General features: G+C 31.5%; 1 protein-coding gene across 1 annotated transcript in view; it reads left to right on the top strand.

The window, feature by feature from the left end:
* LOC116769810 (lysine-specific demethylase 3A) overlaps positions 1-27,226 on the top strand; it is a 99,182-nt gene that overhangs the window by 3,190 nt on the left and 68,766 nt on the right. Inside the window, 2 exon segments of the mRNA XM_032660999.2 lie at positions 21,037-21,186; positions 22,993-23,103. Of these exon segments, the coding sequence (XP_032516890.2) occupies positions 21,037-21,186; positions 22,993-23,103 (261 nt within the window).

The raw sequence follows: 27,226 nt of genomic DNA, 5'->3' as shown, positions 1-27,226 counted from the left end.
TTATTATTTTACTTTTAAACTACACCTGACCTTAAATTTCCAATTTAATTATCTATAATTAAAATTATTCTATCTAATAACATAGATGCTTTACATTTGGACGATGTACACCTAAACTAACAATCCTCATAAGATTAGTAGGTAATCTTTTAAGACTTTCTACTCAGAATAGCCAATGAGACTTTGTTAAAGTATAATAAACTTGGTGATAGACAAGAATTGTATGAAGTTATAAAACATTGATCACAAGACCTTTGGAATCAGCATCAACAGGAAACTATCAGAATAAATTACAATTCCGAAGGATACTTTGTACACAAACAAATCCTATATAAATCTAATTAAACCTTACGTTATTTCAGTTGATATAAACATAAAGTAAAACACGTACTTCACAGATATTTCCATAATGGATTTCCATCGAAGAAATGTTTTTATCATTATATAAAATGTAGGTTAGCGTCATTATCTGTGATCTCAGCTTTGTTGCGTAATGCCGTACACACGGATAATATCTACATCTGTTTTGTGTACCAGTGAAAGTACTGAAGTTGCGTCTGTGATAGATATGAGGCTAGGTAAAGTCCAAATACTTGCACGTTTGGCAACCAGAACATGTCTGCACTGCCAAGTAATATGTACTATAATAAGTATGTTCCTATTGTAGCATCATATGTTTTAAATATAGTCATGAACTAAACATACAGATATTGAAAGTGATATGTATTAGTATATTTGATTCGACAATCCAGCTGATACGAATTGTGCAAGTGGCGGTGGCGAGGGCTGTAAGTAGGTCGGCTCGGTGGGGGGCTCGGGGCGGAGGGGGAGCCCTTTAGACCACTTATCAAGCGGGGCCGTGGCTAGGGAAAGCGTGTCTTTGAAGTTTCCGTAGATACTGACTGTTTGTTTGACTACTCTGAGAGTTATCAGAATGAAGCGCCAACTCGACGTTTCGCTGGCAGATGATGTTTAAGTTTATTCGCCGGATTTATATTTAGATGACTCCGAAGTATGTCAAGCTGATCAAAGAATTCTTGGGTGCTTTTTTTTTCAAAACGATTTCATTATTTTTAATTGCGTCGTTAGGTCAAGTACGCGTTCGGATCGGCTAAATGGATCCAACATAAATCTGGTTTTCCTTTCAACTGTCACACAATAGGTTTATTCTAAGGGCAATCATGTGATTGGTTTTCATACAATACATACTGTTGTATTAATTAAAGACGAAATTATCACCAGGTAATCAGTTAAAGCCAGTATCTAATGTATTCCTTGTAGATACTTGACTATTTATCAGTTACTAATATGAGACGAAATTTAAATAATTGTATGTAAACAGGAACATGTTTTTATTCTGCATCATTTTAATCTTTTGACGACATTAAATTATAAACACGATAGTATTTACACTGTTTCAAGTATGCGATGTAACATTTTATTGTATTCGCTCATTATTATAAACATATTAAAATAGGAGTATTCTTGAATTTTACTATGTGAATATTGTTGTAATATCGTATTTTTTATAACAGCATTATATTCAATCTGTTTGATTACTTCGTAGCCTGTGCGTAGGAAGACAAAATGAGTGTGAAAACATTCATGTTACTCATTTTAAACTATAAAATTCAATAAGCTCTTAGTTTACGCATTCATCTGCTAGCGGTTGTAAGTCCATGTAATCTTATATGTAATTATAATTGCATTACCAATTTAATTTGATACTGTGTATTAATATTAATGTATGTGATTACTGTTCTAATTAATCGAATCACCAGTACACAATGTCAAATGGCAATATTGACAGAATGACACATCTGAGTAGTAGCGACCTCGCCAGAGCCCTTCGCTACCTCCGCGGCCTCATCGATTGAAATAATACGAACACGTTTCCATGACTTACCGGCGTTATGATGCCTTCGCACGAAATGTTCGCTATATGAAACTCAGAGTAAACTGCGTATCTTCTGATTCCATATTGGAAGTGGATGCTGACCTTGGCCTTAATATAATATTATAAAACCTGTGTGAATAAAATAAAAGAGTAATCTGTTTGATCTCCACGTTTCATAAACCTTTCGATATCATTGTTTACACAAAACTTGTTTATTATGTAACAAATTGATATAGTGAAACAAAGAAAGACATGCAATTACCTTTTCTTTGTCATTATATACCAGTTTTGATGTCACAGAACCTTGTTAAGTCGAGTCATCTATTGACATATTTTCTTTGTTACCATTACTTTTATAAAACGGTACGCGAGACATGTACATATAAAGTATCCTTTAAATGAAACAGAACTTTCGAAATCGGTTTCACTGAGGAGATTGAAAATAGCTCTGTAGCACACGGAGAGAGAATTGAGATCGACCCAAATACCCCCGTCTACACGTGAGGTACATACCTTATATTTATATACTATAATGCTTAAAATTTAACAAAGGCGCAATAGTATTAATCATTTTACTATTTTTTTTCTATAATAAATAATTTAATAAAGACGTTTTAGACTTTTAGATCGAAAACTAATACTGACATGAAATTCTGTATAAAACTAATCCTGATGTTAAGTTATAATATCAAATTTAATATATTTATTTGATCTATCATTATCAATTCTGACATGTGATTTCATGTAAAAATAAAGTCGTGTACAATGTATTATATATTTATACCGTTATAAAACAAATGTCCTTCTGTAATTATCGATCGTGGTCCTTGTGTTCAGGAGTAAGGGACGCGGTGTCGGTCACGCTCAACGATTCCTTCATTCATTCTTCTTCTATTAATCGTACAAAATTCTCAACATTCCTCAATATGGACGACCCCGCCGACTTTATTGCTTTGAAATATTCTATGCGATATATGAATTTTTCACTTCATTCCATTTATTTATATGACGGTTGATGTCTCAGGCTAACATTCTTAATAATGTCACAAGATTTATAGGATATCATCGCCAGGTTTCTGCCAGTATGAATTATACTTAGTTGATTAGTTGGCACGGAATACATTTCACATATAGATGCGGATGAGCTTATACGATATGTAACAATGTATTAGAATAATTAATTTATCGGATGAACAACCAGGAATGCTCTGTTGTGAGCAATCCTTCGTATAATTCCGTTGCATTGAAGCAGGAAGCTCTGGGCACGCGACGCCAAGTAGCGGAGCGTGACACGAGAAATTAACGGTAATTTATACGCACTATGGCTTGTTTGAGTAACGCGGTGCATTACATATATGTACTATATGCCATATGCAGATAACACATGTCGCACAGAAACATATAATTAACATTATATTCTTTGTTATAAGAATTCTCAAAATTACTTACAACATATACCTATAAATAAATTCCATACGTCTCTTTACACTTTCATACTTCCAAAGACTCCGACTGTCGACGATTTGTATAATTATGTAACACATATTGTATCTTTTTTTTTATCTGGGTGAAGGAAAACTACATACAGATGTTCATACAATATAAATACAGAAATAATTTATATACTTTGACATTCAATGATTACTTGCAAGTTGCAATCATAGGACGATTTTATTACATTTATAATACAATGCAAACTATATTATTTAATTTATATAGAAATTATATTTTATTTCAACCAGCCATGACTGTCGGCCTCGGACGCTCGATTGTCTTTGAAGGTCGTATTTCGACATCTCATATTAATTATTATTATTACCAAGACATAATAGCTGTTAATTAAAACGTCTGATGATTTTTCGTATTTCGAAATTTGTGTAATATATAAAATCATTTAGTATGTACATAAGTTAGAGCTTCAGTGTACAGTCAGACAAATATCATCAACAATTTTAAGATAATGTTTCATCGCCGGTTCTATTGTTTACGTCTTATTGTTTTTAGTGATAACAGCGGTTCTTATCACTAAACTAACTATTTATAGTTATCGCGAGGACTTAAGTTGCCGTCTCGTCAATTGTTGCTTCTATCACATATGTTCCTCTGTGTACATAACTATTAATGTCATAAATTGGTCGATTATAATAAGAATTCCCTTCAAATTCTTTATATTATTATAATAACTTGCTAAAAAACTTTTACTTTGATATTTTGGACTATGTTGTCAAAGTTAATTAAGTACTTTGAGATTTAATATAAAAAATATTTCTAGTACTTATTCAGTTTCAATAGCTATGATAAGAAATGTGCTGAATAATTTAAAGTGTCAGGAAAACTAATATTATGAAGTAGGGCGACAACGAAATTTTGCAATTTTATATCCGTCATGATGATTTTAACTTTTTAATATTGCACTCAAAAGAAGCAGAAAAAAGAGTATATTTTCATATTTACGTTTAATATAATTATACTTAAAATATTATTGAACAATGAAATGTCAATTTTATGACGCATTTTAGACTTTTATTGGCAATTATCGTGATTAGTGAAAGCCATGAAACAATAAAATACGAGAGGAAAAATTATAATAAAAATAAATAACATAATATATATATATATATATTGAGATCTCGTTCTGTATATATATATACATATATATATATATATATATATATATATATATATACAGAACGAGATCTCAAATCTAAGTCAGTTGTCCCTTTTATGTAATGTCGACAGTTAGTTACACAACTAAGGGAAATTTTTACTGACTGGTTATTCGTGTAACACAGAAAATTTACAGAACAACTCAGCTGATATTATTTTAATATTAATGACCATACTACCACCATTTCTAACATATAATAATAATCAGACGTTCTTGTGGTAAATTTCTTTGTACCGTACCGTTAAATTTAAAACCGTATCTTGTATACACGTCATATATTAAAAAAAAGTTTTCGTAAATGTTTCAATAAATTAAAATATATGTTGCTGAAGAATTTAAGTATTCAAGATAATTGAATAAAAAATGCAATGTCGAAAACATTGGCAAAACAACGATGGCCTTGTAGACTCTCATTACGACATCAGCATATAACTCTAATGGAGGAGTGGGTCATTGACCGGAATTGGAATACATATATCCTTTGTAGAATATAAAAATAATATATGGAATGTCGAAATTGTTTAATTGACCTTGGGTGTTTACGGATTTGTTTATGGACTTTGTGTTTTTTCTTCACACACGTGCAAGATATTAAATGATTATTCAACTTCTTCTTTATATTTCTAATACAGGGTGTTACAAAAGTTGAGGTTTTATTTGTCTATGAAGCGTCAATTTTTTGATTTTAACACACAGAATCAAATCAGGTAGTGAAGGAACATAAAATAAATAAAAAGTTAATAATCTAACAAAAAAAATTATAATTGAAATATTATTAATATGCAAATTTTACCTGTTTTTCTGTCATTGTGTTTATTAAAAAAACACACAGATAATTCCAAAGTGATTTGATAAAATTTCTATGATGTAAAATAATATATATAATATCACCTTATATGGTATATAGAGTGTCAATAAATAATATACGGAATTCATGGGGCACGTTGAAATCCGAAGTATTTGAGGGCAAGCACGTTAATATGCAACCCCAATTTTAACTCACTGTACTAAATGACTTCTTAAAACTGGGTCAGACCGCTGAGGGCTAAAATTGGGTCGCACCCGAGGGAGGCTGCGGATGTCGGATAAAGGGTTCATTTTAGATATGAATTGCTTACAGGAAAATTTTTGATATTGTGTTTGTGAGATGCGTAGACCATTGTATTATTATGTTAGATTTTTAATCGAATTTAAAACTTTTTGGTTAACCAAAAGCAGTCGATTGCCACATATGATATAAAGCTGAATAAAGTATATGTAGAACATGATGTTAATAAAAAGATTTATTTGTGTTTTTGTAAATATTCTTAATGTACATATATATATGTATATATATATTTAATAATATTTCTATAACAATTTCTATAATTCTAGCTGTTCAATGTCTTTCACTGTATCTAATTGGGTTAAAATATTGTGTGAGTTAATATAAACATGTTAATATCCAAAAAAGGAAACATGTTTTATTTATAAAATTGCTTGCGTGTCTACGATCGGGGCTGCATTGTTTAAGTATTATAATCGATTCGTCGTGAAAATGTATTCTCGAAGTCGCCTTGTGTACGTTGATATTGACACAAATAACGGATCAGTACAACGTTAACACAAATACGATACTGTTAGTCTGTTATTGAGATTCAAAAATTTATATTAATTAAGCAAAAAAAATATTTATCTAGACATTTTTGCAATCGAAGATTTATAGAAAGCGTTTCAACGAAATACAATATTCATTTTTTTATTTGTCTAAAATTTCAAATCGATACAACCGTTCGATATTAAAAAACGATCAATCAATTTATATAAATACTAAATTAGTGTATAAGAAATATATAAAATATTGATGATACATATAAATCAAACGTTTGTAAATCGCGTAATATATTCGTTGCATCTGAATGTCCTTGAAACTATTTGTTTACCAACGAACTGTAAGCGTATATCACAGCCAATACTTTACCTTGACATTATGCAATTTCAATAGCAGCATTGGATTATTTAAATATCCAGTACAATTTCTTATCGTGAACTTTTTTTTGGAATACCTTAAACTAACTTACCTCTTAATATTTGCATACAGTTAACAACACTGTATTAGTATAAATTATAAGTTATTTGTGTTCTATATTTATTTTCAAATGAGTCTCCGTGAAAGTTATTTTGTATAAAGAATTTAATTATTTAAACTAATCCTGTGAATACTTTCATTGTTATTTCTCATGTAACGTAAAAACTGGTGTATTTTTTTTCACGCGGATGATAGCATTTATAATAAAAACTTTATATAGCGACGGTCCCTACGTATATAAAGATATTTCGAAACTGGACTTTTTTTTAATTTCATCATTGGCCTTATATTATCTATGCTCACATACTGACATACGATTTTTTATTTAATCTTAATTACTAACCTCGTTTTACAAATCATAAAATAATTTCTAGGGCTTGTTGAATACAAACTACGCTCTACTGTGAACTACGGGTTTTGACTTGACCTTATATACGTAGGAAACGTCGAATTAGGTATCTGATTCAAAAAATTGAAAAAGTTCAAAATGTAAATTGAATACAAAAACAGGTCCTTAATACTAAGAACTCATTATATTTTGTTTTGTTATTCTGAGTATTCGGTTTTGAATAATTCATAGAGATTGTTCCACTTGATGTAATAGTCGGTGTATGCGGATTACATTGTCTTTCCTGACCATTGCCCGTACAAATACATATTCAGTTTAAATTAAGACTTAAATTGTTAATTTTTTTTTCTATTTAAGTTTCTCATCTACTATATCTCTTTGCATCTCGATAAAGCTTTATTTATAGAGCATGAAATAAAAAAAAAAGACTCAAAGAAATTTTCAAATAAAAATTCCATTCACATATGTACTTACTTACGTAATAATTTTGTTTTATTACAGCTGACATTTAAACTTATTGTTTTCAATCACGTTTTAAAGTATTCCTTATAATGGCTGGTGGAATCCAAGCACTGATATTGATGCCCGCAGCATATTTATAACTTATAATTTATATAGCTATGTATGTTGTGGAGCGGAACCGGGACCCGTGCGCATGCGCGTGCGTCGACCGCAGAGAATTTATACATTCAACATGGCGTCCGATCATACAAACAGCTGTTTCTGTTCATCTGACCAGATTGAAAATAATTTAAGCTTGGGTGCATACGCATTACTCATTATGCCAATATATAGATAAAAAAAAAAATGTATATATACATTTTGATATGGAGCCTTCAATATAAATCATATATATGTCCTTAAAAGGGCAAAGAACACGAAATTATAAAAAAGCTTTTTAAATTCCAAATCCTTACTCCGGAGAACAATGCATCATCGAAAAACTTCGCTTTGTCAACGAAATCAAAAACAGAAAGTCTCTAATGGTAACTTGCTTTGTTCGCTTTATTTGTAAAAAGATTATTATATATTAATATAATACAAATAAAATATTCTTAAATAATTTTGTAAAATTGTGAATTTCGTTTACTATTTGTGTAGATTGATTTAAAAGCATCATTGATTTATCTCATTAGTTTATGACTCTTAGTTAATTGCAAGCATTGAGCAAAAATTAAATTATACAGTCTTAAACTTAATTTAAAACTCAACTAAAAAGGTATAGTAATATCATAGACAAGTATTTCTAATTCTACATAGCAAGCAAATACCATAGACAAACAATGGTTGATGTTTTTATTATAAAAGTTCATTTATCTCACTATTTTCATATAAATAGTCGACCTATTTAATGCGTGCTCAAATTTGTAAACGGAAGACAAGTTCTTTAAATTATCTATAACCTAAATTTATTATTACTGAATAAAATATAAATCTGTTATCTTTCCTGTAATTTATTCCACTAGATTTTTGATTGGTGTTTTTTCGTCACTAAATTATACATTAAAAAAGTGATAGATATAAGTATATTTTATTTGTATTTCCTTCATGTTGTTTATTTGTAATCTATTCATTTCAAAAACGTAAAAATAAAATAATCTTATATCTGTTACTGCAGCCACGTTTTCATGTTGTTTTGGTTTAAAATATGGTTTCGTGACCTCGAAGTTTGTATATGAGAATAAATGAAAAATTTAATATAATAATATTTAAATATTTAATGTACAAGATGTAGAAGTAAGCTCGAAAAACAGCTTATATAGATTAATAGAATTGTAAGTTATAAAAAACTATTCATATTAAAAAGTTATATACCGGTTGTGTGGACTCGTGGGGACCTAAGACATACTTATACCGGTTTTAATATAATATGTATGCTTCATAGACGTCTAATAGAATGATGTCCTTATATATTATAGATATATAATTAAAATATATAGTTTATCAAGTAAAACAGTTCTTTTTCAAGCTGTTTATTCCTGTTCCTTAAAGTAGAAAGATAATAAATAGTAGCTACTAGTACTACTTATATCGATAATAATTTTTTACACTTCAATCGAAGTGTTGTTATATTGTAATTAAATTTCAAATGTATTAACAGAGGTTAAGTTATGTATGTAGGGTGAAATTTGACTGAGCAATAATTTGTAATTATAATACGCGAAGAAAACACGTAAACATGATATATATAGCTTGGTTGTTGAAGTTTTGTAATAGGTTTAATTATTTATAGGTTACATTAGATTATATGTTACATAAAACACATTCATGCACTGTTGTTGAAACGTATCTTAGTACGGAAGCGAGTTTTACGATGCCGTAACCGAATATATATTTTTTATTTACGTTTGTTTATTTATTATAAATAAACTACTGTGAATCGTAAAAATGTGAAATTATGACTGATATCCGAAATCAAAGTGGTGATTTCTTATGCCTTAATTCTTCTCCTTAAATTATTATGTACAATTTCATTAACATTTTTTATTTTAATTGGCTGAATAGATTTGAATATTTTGAAAAGCAAGGGAAAATCTCAAACATTTAGTCTCAATTATTAAGTACAAAAAAGTATTTAATAGAATACCAGGGCGTAATTTAAATTAATGACTCTTACTTATTTATACTGTATTTTCGCTTTCAACATGATCTATCGGAATATGAATGTATGAAAGATTTGTAATGAAATATATAAAACCTTCTTTAATTTATAATGAGACTGTTAATAGGTTTTAATAGAATGAGATCTAAGATTTTCGCGAGTATTCATTTAAATGAAACTAGTATTTTTCGGATTTACTACGCGGATTTTATTATTTAAAAACTACATAATCCCGACGTTTCGGTTACTTTGCAGCAACCGTGATCACGGGCAGACGAGGTGTGAATGTCTGTCAGTTGGTCCTTGTTATTTATCATCTACCGCCATCGATTTCTTAATTTTCTGGCGTACCGCTCTGGATGCCGGCAGAATGCGCTCACGGTGTCTTGAGGTCCTGCGGTGTGGTTTCGGACATGGGATTTTATATTTTTAAGAACGGGGTCCCAGGTGTTTGATAAATTCCAGCCATCTTCTCTATTGAAATTGGGATGTTTTTTAATTTCAATAGCCTCGCGAATTAATCTCGGTATATACTTGTCTTCCCGAGCGAGGATTTGAGGTTTATCAAAACGAATGTAGTGGCCTGGTTTGTCCATTGTGTGTTCACACACTGCTGACTTCGACGCGCGCCTGTTTTTGATGTCTGAGATGTGTTCCTTAACTCTTGTACCGATGCTCCTCTTCGTCTGTCCAATGTATGACAAGCCACAGTCACAGTCGAGTTTGTATACACCCGCTTGTTGTAAAGGAATGTTACTCTTGATTGGTCTCAAGAATTGGCTCACTTTCTTATGTGGTTTGTAAATAGTTTTAATGGAAACCTTCTTCAAGATGTTGCCTATTCTGTCAGTAACTCCCTTCACATATGGTAGTATCGCAGGTTGTCGTTCAACTGTGGGTGGCTTCAGGTGGTTCTTGCGATGCTGGCGAGGCACGGGCAGGTTGTTGATGGTGAGAGCATGTTTTACATGCTGCAGCTCGGCCTCTAGGTGGTCAGCATCACAAAGGTGTTGGGCTCTCTGTAACAAAGATTTGCCAACGGTAGCTAACTGTATAGGGTGGTGGTGCGAGTTACCGTTGAGGTACCTGTCCGTGTGTGTGGGTTTCCTATAAACAGTATGTCCCAAAGTATTGTCAGGATTCCTAATGACAAGTATATCAAGGAAAGCTAAAGAATTATTTGCCTCCAATTCTATAGTAAACTGAATCTTACTATTGATAGAATTAAGATGGTTCAGAAAAGCAGATGTTTTATTTTTATTTAATATTGTGAAGGTGTCATCTACATACCGTTTATATATTAAAGGTCTTATAGGAGGAGAGCAAAGGGCTCGCACCTCGAAGTCTTCCATGAATATGTCAGCGACAACGGGGGAAACCGGCGAACCCATTGCAACTCCATCTACTTGTATGTAGAATTCATCCTTCCACATGAGGTAGCCAGATGTTAGGCAATGCTTTAATAGTTCTGTATATTCTATAGGCATATTGTTATCCTTTAACTTACCTCTTACAATCTCAATGCAGTCAAGAACAGGTATACTAGTGAATAATGACTGTACATCGAAACTCACCATACTGTCATTGTCGCTTAATTTTAGGTGTTTTAAATCTTTGACAAATTGGTAGGAATCCTTAACAAATGACTTTGTGTGGCCCCGGAGTGGTGATAATATCTTTGAAAGAAATTTAGCCAGTTTATAAGTTGGTGAGTCAATCTGGCTTACTATTGGGCGTAATGGAACATCTTGTTTATGGATTTTAGGCAACCCATACAATTGTGGAGGTTTTGCACACGATGGTACGAGTGATTTGATATCAAGATTAAGTTTTGAACTGTATTTGTTTATTAAAAATTTTGTTTCTGTTAAAACTTTAGTTGTCGGGTCTTTGTTAACTTTTTTATAAATAGAATTATCTGAAAGTATTTCGATTATTTTATTATCATAATCACTCGTATCCATTATTACGGTCGCGTTCCCTTTATCTGCACGGAGGACAGTCAGGTCTTCATTGTTGCGAAGTTGTTTGAGTGCAACCGATTCCTGACGAGAGATATTTTGTCGAGGCAATTTACTCCGGCGCAGAACATACGAAACATCCTGCCGGATTGCTTCAGACTCTTCTCTCGTGACATGATTTTTATGATATGATAAATAACAAGGACCAACTGACAGACATTCACACCTCGTCTGCCCGTGATCACGGTTGCTGCAAAGTAACCGAAACGTCGGGATTATGTAGTTTTTAAATAATAAAATCCGCGTAGTAAATCCGAAAAATACTAGTTTCATTTAAATGAATACTCGCGAAAATCTTAGATCTCATTATGTGAACCAGTACGGACTGGATATCGCAAATAGAATACGCCGGTTGGAGTACCTCAAGACGAAGAAAGCCAAACTATTACCATCCTTGAATTTCCTCAAGAGATGCCGGGATCACGACATCATACCAACATGTGTCAAAATATCACCAAAAAAAGACATCAAACATAGCGGCAGGATACTCCATCAGGCAAGTAAACGGTTACTTTGTCATCTTATTAGACAACATCGGTCGGATGCACGGCAGTTAGATTTTGAAATTGATGTTCTGAGTTACGAAATCGAAAAATGTTTGTCAAAGACAGATTGGCAAAAATGTTTTGATATTATTAATAAACGTGAACAATTCACGTATAATCATTTGAAAAATAATAAAATTAATAAATTTAAAAAATTAACGGAAAAAATTAAAAGTTGTTATAGTAATGGCAATAATTATAATATTAATTTAAGTCGGGCAACACAAACATCGGTAACTGTTGTCAATCTGTCAAAACAAACTTTAGATAAAGAAACCGTTGAGATCCTTAAAAAGGATTGAATTTTGCACCAGTGCCATCAAAATTACCGTTCGAAGACATTATCTGTAACGTTGAGGAATGTCTTCATAAAAATCATGTCACGAGAGAAGAGTCTGAAGCAATCCGGCAGGATGTTTCGTATGTTCTGCGCCGGAGTAAATTGCCTCGACAAAATATCTCTCGTCAGGAATCGGTTGCACTCAAACAACTTCGCAACAATGAAGACCTGACTGTCCTCCGTGCAGATAAAGGGAACGCGACCGTAATAATGGATACGAGTGATTATGATAATAAAATAATCGAAATACTTTCAGATAATTCTATTTATAAAAAAGTTAACAAAGACCCGACAACTAAAGTTTTAACAGAAACAAAATTTTTAATAAACAAATACAGTTCAAAACTTAATCTTGATATCAAATCACTCGTACCATCGTGTGCAAAACCTCCACAATTGTATGGGTTGCCTAAAATCCATAAACAAGATGTTCCATTACGCCCAATAGTAAGCCAGATTGACTCACCAACTTATAAACTGGCTAAATTTCTTTCAAAGATATTATCACCACTCCGGGGCCACACAAAGTCATTTGTTAAGGATTCCTACCAATTTGTCAAAGATTTAAAACACCTAAAATTAAGCGACAATGACAGTATGGTGAGTTTCGATGTACAGTCATTATTCACTAGTATACCTGTTCTTGACTGCATTGAGATTGTAAGAGGTAAGTTAAAGGATAACAATATGCCTATAGAATATGCAGAACTATTAAAGCATTGCCTAACATCTGGCTACCTCATGTGGAAGGATGAATTCTACATACAAGTAGATGGAGTTGCAATGGGTTCGCCGGTTTCCCCCGTTGTCGCTGACATATTCATGGAAGACTTCGAGGTGCGAGCCCTTTGCTCTCCTCCTATAAGACCTTTAATATATAAACGGTATGTAGATGACACCTTCACAATATTAAATAAAAATAAAACATCTGCTTTTCTGAACCATCTTAATTCTATCAATAGTAAGATTCAGTTTACTATAGAATTGGAGGCAAATAATTCTTTAGCTTTCCTTGATATACTTGTCATTAGGAATCCTGACAATACTTTGGGACATACTGTTTATAGGAAACCCACACACACGGACAGGTACCTCAACGGTAACTCGCACCACCACCCTATACAGTTAGCTACCGTTGGCAAATCTTTGTTACAGAGAGCCCAACACCTTTGTGATGCTGACCACCTAGAGGCCGAGCTGCAGCATGTAAAACATGCTCTCACCATCAACAACCTGCCCGTGCCTCGCCAGCATCGCAAGAACCACCTGAAGCCACCCACAGTTGAACGACAACCTGCGATACTACCATATGTGAAGGGAGTTACTGACAGAATAGGCAACATCTTGAAGAAGGTTTCCATTAAAACTATTTACAAACCACATAAGAAAGTGAGCCAATTCTTGAGACCAATCAAGAGTAACATTCCTTTACAACAAGCGGGTGTATACAAACTCGACTGTGACTGTGGCTTGTCATACATTGGACAGACGAAGAGGAGCATCGGTACAAGAGTTAAGGAACACATCTCAGACATCAAAAACAGGCGCGCGTCGAAGTCAGCAGTGTGTGAACACACAATGGACAAACCAGGCCACTACATTCGTTTTGATAAACCTCAAATCCTCGCTCGGGAAGACAAGTATATACCGAGATTAATTCGCGAGGCTATTGAAATTAAAAAACATCCCAATTTCAATAGAGAAGATGGCTGGAATTTATCAAACACCTGGGACCCCGTTCTTAAAAATATAAAATCCCATGTCCGAAACCACACCGCAGGACCTCAAGACACCGTGAGCGCATTCTGCCGGCATCCAGAGCGGTACGCCAGAAAATTAAGAAATCGATGGCGGTAGATGATAAATAACAAGGACCAACTGACAGACATTCACACCTCGTCTGCCCGTGATCACGGTTGCTGCAAAGTAACCGAAACGTCGGGATTAGGTTTTAATAGATTTTTGCGGAACGTATCGTTAAGACGTGGGTGTAGGTACTACTGACTCGTTAGGTTAGGATGTAGGGGACACAGAATTTTAGATATGAGAGCTTCCCGTATCTACCCTTTCGCTTGCTTATGTACGGCGCCGTTGTATACATTTTTAATTATTGCAACACGTTCTGTATTCAACAACCAGCAGAATTTTTTGTACATTTTTTAAATTTTAAACCGTATTAAAACTTTATTTCTAGATACTGTAATGATTTCAGAAAACAGTGAAAATGTCTTACTTTATTTTAAGCGTCATACTTAAACTGGTTGTCCAATTGAACCATAAACTAGCAATAGTTTCTTTTCATTGTGTTATTAACACTTTCTTCTATTTCATTACGTCTGGTATGACTGGATTATTTTTTCATATTTATAGAAGTGCCAACGTAATAGGAAAAATTTAAATACGAGCTAATATTTTTATTATATAGTATAAATAAAAAAATAACGTATTTGGTCATGGTTTACATTAAATAAAAATAGTTTTTCATATCAGATTTTTACAAGTCAGAGTTAATAACAATAAACGACATTGAATTCTTAAATCACGATAAAACATTTAAAAAACTTATTACAATGTTAACGTTATAAATGTAACGTTTCCTTTTTTAAATTAATTCATCTAATTTAGTAAAAAGTTCCTATAACAGAGTTTGTATAGTAATAATCAAAAACAATTTAAGTAAAAGTGTCCGTTTGCGAGGCTGATGAGTTGTGCAACCGACCGAGACAGGTCCGACAGCGTTCAATGACCCACTGAACTCTGGATGTGTGAGGCGCGAGCTGTCAAACGATTTCTTTTGCGCGGGAGTATGCTTTTAACTAAACCAATTTCTTTGTTTTTTTTTTCTTTATTTTTATAATGGTATTTCTTTTAATTTTCATATCATAAGAAAAGAGTCTGCCAGTGATCACAGTTGCTGCAAAGTAACCGAAATGTCGGGAGTATGTAGTTTTTTTAAAAATCCCAAAAACTAATCCGAAAAAATTAGTTTCCTTTAAATGAATAGTCGCGAAGGTCTTAGATCTCATCAAGAACGAGACTCTTTGAGACAGAAATCATTTTGAACCGTCTATATAAAAACGTATATAGTATATCTTATGTTGCGTTTTGATTCTGGTATGTATAAATGTTTCCTAGCTTTTGTTCAGCCTTCCCCACAACCATGATCCCATCGCATCGGCCGAGACGCTTTCCACTTTCTCTTATTAATTAAACGCAACACAATCTAGTTTTGTTTTGATTTAAGTATTACGTAAACTTAAATTAAAACGCTCTTAATAATAGTACAGAAACGGTTACGTTTAACTTAGAAGTGAATTATTTTAAAATACTTTAAATATTAATCATTTCGTTATTCGTCTATAATTTGCTTCCTTCACTAGCAGTCTCTTTAAACGAGACGTTTTATTTTTGTGCTAGCCGTACCTACCTTACGATTTCTCATTCCAACAACACCGTTTCTTCCGACTTGATTTACAAATATCAATAACCACTGCTATCTAAGACTGATCATGTTTTTATGGCCTATAATCTACAGCTTTCTTTTCGAGTATCGACCACAAAAATAAAATTTAAATTCCAAGATCAGATCGTCCGAACTAAGCGACATATTTTTACGTAATTTGTATAGATAGAGGATTGAAAAAATTTATAGTTCAAAGTAATTTTAAATTTAATAGTTTTTACTTTATACCTATGGTTATTAAATTCCATTTTCATGTGACTTAAATATGGAAATCAATAAAAAAAACTAAGCAAAGAGGTTTATTATATGCTATCGAAAATAAACAATTCAAAATTATTTCTGTCGTGGTCTACAGCCACTTACAAATGTGAAATGTCCCTTTGCTATTTTTATATTGAATTTGTAATAATCACATATAAAACTGTTATTTTTCAAACATTTCTCATGTATACACCTTTTTTAATTACTAAGCGCCCTAATTACCCATTAGCTCTGTTATAAAAACTTAACAGACTGACAGTTTTTGTAGACAGAACGGCAGACAATGTTTTGTATCTATAATATTAGTCTACATTGCGACTGCAAATTGGCTGAATATCATCTGTCTTAGACAGTTGTGGAATCATTTCTCAGTAAAGAAAAAAAATTCATTCACTGTATCTAGAATAAGGTAGAACTTGCTTGGTAGTCTTATAATCTACCACGACCTAGTTTCGCAACCTTGACTAAGTACTTACCGTTTTTATTATTAGAACTAGTTTCACGCGCGTAGGTAAAGATGTTGCCAGTGCACAAAATTTATTCATTTATAACGACGTTTCTGCACTTATCAGCTGATCGTAGAAATTAACAACCAAAAATTATCGATTTTATTAAGATATTTCTCTTTTAATAATAGTTTTATTCATTAATATTATTATTTATTACATAACGGAGTGAAATTGACGTTTAAAATGAAGGTTATTTTTTTTGTTTGTAACTAAATAGAAGAATTAAATTAAGTCAGTCAAAAACTGACGCTTAAAAGACATTCTGGCAAGGAAATATTATATTTCTGTTCGGATATTTTTAGTAGTACCTAACAGAAAACACCTTTCTTAATATATTATTTTTAATCTCAGATGATACTTAAACGACCTTTTTGTCATTGAAGTCTTATTATATATAGATTGAAAAATGCGAGTTAAGTTTACTCATGGACCCCAAGATAAGCTTCCTCTAACAGCTGACAAGTTATCTTATGTTTTGATATGAACGCTAATATTATGACGTCATCTCTCAGCTTAGCGACCTTTATATAAGAGATATTACTTGAAAAATAATAAATACTACTGTTTTTGTTCTATGAAACTGGATAAGATTTAATAACCAGGAGTTATTTCAACAGGCGATCTCATAAAAAGCTAAACATTACTATAATAAAGGTTTACAACACCATTTAAAAATTTAGTATTCAAATTAGAAAAATAATTTGTTATTATATATATTAAATATGAATAAAATATATGGATTTTATTTTGATATTGTTATTACTTCAAAACTTTCTTGTATGTCAAATAATTGTAATATCGGCCTTGGATTAATATAACAGATATCAACGAATCGAAACAAAAAAGACATCGGAGTAAATAGTTTGAAAGTATCTAGTATTGTCTGTGGACTGCCTCAATCTATACTTCAGACAAGGCCACTGAAAAAAAAAATAAGCTGATATAAAATAAATCTATAAGATCAAAAAGACTTAACTATAAATTAGCAAAACATAATTAAGCGCATAATGTATTACGTATTATGCTACGAAAGAAACATTTTAGTTCAACCCCATAAGTGTATAGAATCATTAATATTAAACTATTTGCATTTCTTCGCTATTTCCAGATGTTTGAAAATGATTTCTGTTTATAAACTTCGACTATCGGAAGGTTTGGCAACACTGGCGGCGTGGGCTTCATGCAGCAAGCATAACGCAAACCTATAATAAACAGCTTACACACAATTTGTTTACAGTCGCCACGCGGGCTATGAATTCATCTCTTTTCTTGTAACTTGCATTTAAAACCGATTCTTTAACAAGACGATGTTGTTCTTAAACTATCCCATACTTACAACTTTTTCGTTTTTTTCTGATCTGATCTGATGCATGTTATATGGATAAATATTTGGAGCTATGTGAATTGCATGAAGCTCTTTTAAGTTTTTTTTTTTATAAAATGAATCCATCCTCTAATTAACTTTATTAATTACCCAGTATTTCCATTTTTTTTAATTTTAATATTCTTATTAAATATATAAAATTAATAAATGTAATATATATATCGATTTAAAACAATATATGTCTTCAGTTTTAATCTACTCAAAAAGCGTCTTAAAACTTTTTGTTTCACGACCTTCGTGTCTTTTTACGTGACCTTGGTAATATTTATGTAAAGTTAATGTTGATGGCTTGAGAACAATTTCGTAACAGAAGAAAGTAAGTTTATAAACAAATCATAACTGTTTGTCTTAAAAATATATGTCAGAATTACCTCCTTTCTTCTTTAATAGATCAGGATTTGGTCTTAATAAGATAAAATTCTTATAAATTATATTCTACGTGTCAATGTGATGCAGAAGCTACAATATTTTATAAAACAATATGTTTTTATAATTAATTAATTTTTATAATTATGTTTTTCACGGTACTTCGCTTGCGTGGATTTAAGATCGAATTCATTTAGAAACGAAAAAAGTCTACCAAAAGACATATCTACATTGCAATCAATAAGCACTATTCATTTAAATGAAACATATTTCGGATATACTACGCGGAGTTTATTACTTTAAAAAACTACATAATCCCGACGTTTTATATTAGTATAGACGAAATATATTAGTTTCATTGAAATGAATAAAACTCGCGAAAATCTTAGATCTCATTAATAAGCACTATTTTTCGACTGTAGTTACATAGTTTCATAGGGAACCGAGCTACATAGATTTTTAAATAAAATATAGCTTTTTACTTAGGTGTATACGTGTATATACTGTGCTATATATTATATAAGCATGGTATACATTGATGTATAAGTTTATGACCAATAGAGTAAGATATAAAGCATACATCTAAAAATAAAAACTTTCCCGTTTTACAATATTATTAGGACGTAACAATGGAAGATATGATAAGATTAACGTCCGTTTGTATACAAATCATGTATTAAATGCATGTTTAAATACCATAGCGTTCGTGTAAGCTATCAATGCCATGTATCATAGTATGGAGGTGAACAATCAGTTGGCCACGTAACGTGTACGATACGACAAGGTCACGAGCGAGTACGGCTTCCACTAAACTGGAGCGAGATGACACTTTAAACAAATTAGGTTGAAACTTAAAATATAATCAATTATATCAAGATATCATTGCATGATCAACTCTAAATAATGTATTCAGTAAATCAATAAATCATTATAAAATTTATATTATTATTTATTTATTCTGTCTTAAGAATTTTTGTACACGCTTTTTAATCATAATTACCCGGAAGTTTTAATCTGATTTAATACTACTTCTAATTGATATTATATATGAATTTGTTTCAATGTATGTACGCTAGATGTACATATGTAAGGGTGTACGGATGTTTGTTTGTTTTACCCATAGACTACTTATCTTTTGAGGACACTTTGCATCAATATAGCTTAATCATCAGAATAAGACAAGGGTGGTATTTTATCCCGGAATTCCATGTCCTTCTCGTTGGGTGAAGGTTGTATTTTTCATGAAGTCACGTGACGTGAACTAGATGTCGCTTTTTTATATGTCGTTTTGAAACACAATACCTCCATACATTTGTCTCTGAACCCGAAGACTGCAGACAAAATTCCAAACAAAACCTAGTTACATCTATGTATATACAAAATTAAGTCCTACAACAAGTAACTTAAAGTAAAAAATAATAAAATAATATTTTTATCTCACAGACATTTATATTTAATTTATATGTAACTTATAATTTACTTCAAGCAAAACGAGTAATCTAGAATCAAGATATTTTATATTGTTTTGCAGTAATATATAAAGATCATTTATTCTATTCGCTAGATGTATGTATATATACGACAATACTTGCATGTTTGTTTGATATTTACCGAGATTTTAATAACATTTACGTCATTCAAATATTAATCTCATATTTGGAATATTATAAGACTTAAAGAATGAAAAGAGTTTGAAATTTATTATATATAAAGTATATCATAAATATTCTTTAATATGTTTAATGAAAATGTGAGACCAAAATTTTAGTTAACTTAACATGAAAAAGACAACACTATTTGTTATCTTCAAGAATGCATACGTTGTGCCGCGAATTGTATTTTTACTATTTCTTCTATGCAATTAATCTTATAACAGAATCACCGTTTTTCAAAAGGGCTGATTCAACAATGTACTAGGTTTCTGTACAGGTACATGTGTTTATGCGTTTATTTCGACATAAATATAATTTATGCAATTAACTTCGCCCTCAGTGATAACACCGAACCTACCCAGAACACACTAGTTGCACATGATTGATATTAATTTTATTGCTTTTATGTCACACATGAAACGATTTATTATTTACATTTTTGTTTTATTCTTTAAATCCGGTTTAAGGTCACTTGCACACTTATTAAAATGTTCCATGTGATGTTTCATTGTCTGTAATTATATATAGTTTTTCGTACATCGACAATCCTAATTCGATAGTTAATCAAGTGTTTATTATATCGTATAGAAAGTATAAGCAGTTGTTTTAATAAGATTCGTTGTGACTGTTTAAAAAGTTTGTTTTCAACAGCTGTCTATTCAAAAGTTTAAAAATCGGGCGGGGTTTTTTCTTTTGTTTGTGACTGGTGGCGCTATCTTGCTGCAAAATGAAGGCATGAATCTCATAAACCATTGCGGCTAACTTTATATTGTTGTGGTACTACTACTCCTCAATAGGTGGCGCCTTTTGCAAATTTTTAACCATAACAATACGTATAAATTGAATAAATACATAACATATTTTATGTTACGAATATTGTTATTACTATAAAATTTTCTTTTTTTTTACAGGTGTTGGTGGAATATGATGGTGTAGATTGGCAACGTCGTGAGTGGGTGGCAGTGTATTCGCGTAGAACGTTTCGTGTGTTTTTAGTTGAAAGAACTTTAGTTTGGGCACACAGAAAGTCAGAAAAAGACGAAGTGAAATGGCCTGCTTTGGTAAGATTTTTTCTAATTAAAATTATTGTTATTTTTATCAAAATTTTGCTAACATTATTTTGATTCTTCCTATTTAATATAGATGGCGCTAGTAGTGTTATTATGAAAAAAAGCTCTAATAAAATGGTACCTTATTTTACTGACATTGTGAAATACTTATAAAAATTATCTTTTAATTTGAATGATTTTCTTTTCCAAATAATTTATATTTAGCAACAGCTGAACTCTTTGTTACGTTCGTTGTTTCATAATTAATATTCTATATAAAAACATGCGTTGTTCATATAACGTTAAAATAAAACAAAAATTATTAAAATATTAGTGAACATTTTTACAACATACAATTGACTTATTTAAAACAAATAAACGGTTACCCGTATTCCCCTTGCGTTCAATATTACTTTGAAATAGTTACTAATGTGTGTAAATATTTTGTAATTGGAACGAACTAGAATGGTGTTAATAATATTCAGTTGTCACGTGTTCGCTCGGCCTACGCTTATGATAACCTTATGTTTACACTTCATAGGAACCATGCTTTTTTTTAGCTCAATGTCTATTTTACCATAAAGAGTGATATACAATGGCAGTATACAAATATATTATGAGGGTTTAAAAAAATATGTTATCATTAAATATATTTATACTTCAATCGTACTTGATTTAACTTTCTTAACGATAGTTTAGTCGCAATTAATTATATTTCTGAACTAAAAAAATTAATTGATATAAATATTTAAAATATTAATCGAAATTTTCGCTAGATGTCGTTATTATATTCAAGTACGGTATTTCAAATTCTGGATTAATTATTGTATAATATTATAGAAATGTATTATATAAATAAACTAATTTTTTAATTCATTATGATCACATATAGATATGTTTAGTTTGAAAGTGCTGTGAATAGATGGTTTTTTATTTGAAGGTGACTTTATTGTTAACGCAAGACGCACCGAATACTGATCGAAGATCCAGACGTGCAATGTCATATCATCGCTGAATTATTTAACAGTACGTGAGTGTTAAAAGGTTTTTGTAGAGAAAAAAAAAACAAAAGACTGTTTAATCTTTAAATTACTGCAGGTTGGCGGTCATTGTCTTTAAGTTGTTTATTAGATAAGAATATGTTTTTTTGTTTTTAAATTTCGAACGTTTATTTTGAAAATAACATTCATTGAATTATTTTAAATGCATTTATTTATGTAATTGTCAAATAATCTGTGAATATATTATAATACGTATTACTGTCCATTCATTACGAATTATGTAATATCTTTTGACAATTCTCTTTTATAAAATCTAAACAAGTTATTAATATAACCGTGAAACCGTGAACCGTGGCTGTATATTATAGAACTCAATGCAACGCACATCACTATGTTAGCCGAGTCTTTGTCAGTATTTACAATACAAATTAATCACTTTAATATTACACATGTATAACATTTTGAAAGGTCGCTATATTAATATTGCTATAACACTCATTAGCTGAGAGTATTTTCGATTCAATTGAATTAACATACGGAATAAACTAATTTTAATATAAACCAAATATTATGTGATTATTTACTGTGGTTTTGTAATTATTTATATAATCACTGCTGTATAGTTTCTGATTTAATATTGTATTAATAAAAATGTTTATTATTTATGAAGAATGAATTCATGAATAATGTTGCTTATATTATTAGAAACCGTCGTTTTGTTTTTTATATCAACTGATGTCTAGACGTAGCGGTTGACACTAGTAATGTGATAAAACCTGTTTATTGTATGAAGTGCTGACTTTTTTATATGTTCCAGACGTTCAGCCCTCTGTCGTCGGACGTGACGCTGGAGGACTTGCAGCCAGTCGAGTTTCTTCACGATAGACAACTTGGCTTCCTTGATTACAACAATTTAAAACCATATCAGGTATTACAACTACATGAAAGTAATAGCATAACAAATTCGAAAACAAAATTAATATTACCTGTTTATATTAAGCATTGAGAAATATTCGGATTGTTCAAAGTCACCGGTTATTCGAATTAAAACGTCAATCTCTATTCAACGCGTTTCAATTTAAATATTCCCAATAACAAAATACAATATTCTATTGAGTAATTTTATATTTTAAACAGTATTATTTCAAAAATATTGATGGTTATATTTACTTTGTGATGAATTCGTAAAGTTTCAATCGATTTGTTTATCAAAATAACGATAGATGGCGTTGTTAGGTGCTTTATTACAGAACGTTACATCTGTACAGTATTGCGATTACCGCATACAACGTGAGTTGAGTGAATCACACTCAAATCCGCCGTATTTTTGCTCTTTAATGATTGAGTCATTGCTAACTTTTATGAGGTCGATTTTATGCGGAGAAATGAATCAATGTAAATTATGACGCTGCCAACGCTAGGCATTTATAATACTTTGCATATAACCAATTATTTTAGTTCTTATTACACGTGCCAACTTTAATAGGTTATCGTTATAATGTATAAAGCCTCGTCGATGTTATTAGGTCTTAATTTGATGAATACCATTTATGTTTAGCTAAAGTTATATTAACCTACACAAGATGAGATTTGATTGATGAACGTCCTTATAGAAACTACTCGGGGTCAATTATTTGACACCGTTAATGGACCAGCTGCTTGCTATATGTTATATTGGACGTATGTTTTTCATGTAAAGTTACTTTAATATAAACATCTAAGAACAAATGTCTGCAAAAAAATATCTATAGGTATAAAGCAATACACGAAGGACGCATATACGACCTAATTTTTGTGACACGTTACGAGTGTTTATCCGAAGTTGCTAGCCCGGGCGAAATGGGAGATCAAGGACGGTGTCTGCCAAACACCCCCTGGTGTTTCCTGAGCTGTGGGTAGCGTGGGAGGGTTGGGAGGGTAAATGGAATGGTTATGTTTTGATGCTCGCCGGCTATATTGATTTTCCGCGCCCGTTCCGCCCCCGCCTCCCCTTTTATTATATACATATTCGAGCCAGGTGCTGGATATGCCGGTGTCGCTATTTTCGGTTAGCCCGTCCGCCTCCCGGCAAAACTGTGATTGATTGGCTGTCTCCTGTAAAATATAGTTTTGTGTTGCGACTTTCGATCGTTTTTCCGTAAAACCTTTAATTTGAACAACGATTTACTAGTAACCTGTACAACATTAAATTAATTAACTATTATAATTTATGGACATCTTCATAATTCTGTATGCATAATGCTTTGTTATAGTTATGGTAATTTGGCAGTTGTTAAACAAGTTAGCTATATAGAAATACGTTTCGATGTCTGAGTTAAGAGCAATAATCTTACAAATTAATGTTTGCCTGCTAAAATATGTGTATTTGAATTTTTGTCAAAAAAAACATAAATAAAATATTTGGTTTCGTATTGTTTGTTCTTCGAATGGAAAATTTTAATAAACGATACGTCGGTAAACGAAAGATACAAAACAAAAACATTTTTTCAATCCACGTTCAAACATTACGCTTGTCGATCGCAATGAGGGAATAACTTCGTTTAATTGATTGCTTATTTAAACTATATCGCTGATGTAATTCCAAGAATGTTTATAACAAGATCAAGTATTATGAAACTTTAGATAGTTGTGAACTTCGTGCGAGAGGTGTGCCGCAAAATTTAAATGAGTAAAGTTGGCCGGGTATGAGAGGGGTATCGGACATATATGGAGTATGAAGTATGGAAAAAGATGTCTGAAATATTCTTCACGAGTGGATTACTTTAATAATAAAATTTAAGAGTTAATCATTATATATTTTTTTCATCATAAAGTATTCTCAATGTTAAATTATCGTTTTGATTAATCTTTCACGCTTGTTGAATTATGAAATCGCTGATGCATTGTAACTTATTTTAATATTTAACAATTCGAATTTTTTTTTCTTTATTTATCTTTATTACCTCGTTCTGTTTCCGTTAACTGTAAACGGTATTATTACGTAATGTTTCCGATTTATTGCAATGATAGAAATATTTTTTTTTATCCTTATGATACAATTATTTCAACGTGATTTAGATGTTTTCATACAATGACAATACCTATTTGTAACATATCTCGTCTTGATAACGTTATCAATATTATCTATGTACATTTGCCGAGTTTATTCAATAGTAGTATGTACATTAAATACTTGGAATTCCACGTTAGCATCAAACACTTTCATATCTTATCTCTAGATAAGATGTTTGTTTTGATTAAAATATTTTTGATATATTTTTAGTTGCACTGCACGTTTAACTATTTTAAAGCATACCAGGAAAATGCGAAACTCGTTTTTTCTATGTATGAACTTTGAATAGCCTCTTTTAATCAAAATTATATATATATATATTATAAGTAAGTTAAATCGTGTATAATTAAAGTCACATTACAATTAATTTAATTGTATACAAATAGTGATAAAGAAGCTCTTCGACCTTTTAAGAGATCTATTACCACTTAAGTTGATGGAAACGATATTTGGTATTGCTTTTTGGTAACATGAAAGTTCAGAGGAAATACAATCTTGTTAAGTAAATATTTTACTCGCGAGCATTAGTACCAGGTTCAAAGTAAACGTTCCTTCAAAATAGGTTTCATTTCTCTCCAACAGAATACCTAGGATCACTATATACCACAGCTGAGTTCAATATCGGATTTGCGTAAATTTTGTAATAATCAGTTCTGAGCTAGTTAGACATGAAATATGTTTTTGCTATGTTGGCCATAGTTATAATGAAATTAGGTCTGCCAATATTACGGAAGCAGCATAATATTTTACATTCTCCGAACGATTCTAGTTCCGCAGAGAGTACAAAAGCTCAATTTATGCTTTCCTGTGTCGCTGTACGTGTTTGCGTTCCGTTTCCAGACATGTTTTATCTGTGATGGATAGGGTCTGAGTGCATTGTCTCGCTAAAACCTCTTTGTATTACTCGCCATCTAAGTCTGTATGAACCGCGAAAGTTTTACGTCTTCATTTTAATTCTCCGGGCTTTGTTTAAATTCTATTGACAAAGAATGTGAATTTACAAGTACTCTTTATTTAGACTTAAAAATGTATTATTAAATTCAAGTGGGCATGTGATATACAGTTACAATTTACAAATATAAATTTTGATGCACTCCAATAATAATGGCTATTCAGAGTTGATTTTCAACAAAAGGCCAGTATTGGGTAAGCATGTTTTCAGGCGAACAATACTTTGGGGGCACTCTAGTACCTGATACGTATTGTTTTATACACAGGACCCCAGGGGTTTATCAACACAATAGAAGTTTCACGAACAATCGTAATCTACCGATAGTATAAGCAGTAATTGGCATTAATCATTAATAATACATATCTTCGTATATTTGTTATATAAAACGATTTTCAATGTATAAATATTTTAAAAGGCTCGACCACAAATCCGTTGGATATATTACGTAACAAGATCAAACACATGTAATACCTACCTTCGGGATTGTTATCAATAATCCTATCTCGAGGGGAGTCGTGACAGGAAATTGAACGAATGATACAATGAGAATGTGTGCCAGACTTGCCTCTCGCAGATATATCTATATAAATATATATGTTGTACGTCCGATTGTGTATTGTAAAGGAAACGTCGCTGGATAATTGGCAGGCATCGTGAATAAATAAAGTTGGAGTAATACTGCAGTGAACAATACACAAAAATAACATTCACAGCGTCGCCAACAAATATAATAGATTTGGAAATAAACATTCCCAGGCAACTAGAACCAGTCAGTTGAAGTAGTGATCGTGACGACCTCATATTAATCACGAGGTAATCTCACCGAATAGAGTAACAGAGAAAAATAAACAGTAACAGTCTCGTGTTGCGTAACTTCTGAGTCACTGAGCCAGCCATCAGACCGAGACGTTACAAATAATACAGATTGCGACGGCGTAAACACGATGCGGTGAAAACAGCGGCCGTGAAAAATCGCTTTTAAGTTCACGATTGTTGTTTTTATTTATGTTTCTCACTTCTCGTGATACGTTTTGCTATGATAAATAT

The sequence above is a fragment of the Danaus plexippus genome, chromosome 14 (assembly GCF_018135715.1).
Source record: "Danaus plexippus chromosome 14, MEX_DaPlex, whole genome shotgun sequence".
Taxonomy (NCBI): Eukaryota; Metazoa; Arthropoda; class Insecta; order Lepidoptera; family Nymphalidae; genus Danaus; species Danaus plexippus.
Note: the sequence above shows the minus strand (reverse complement) of the source record. Positions and strands in the feature narration are given on the sequence as shown.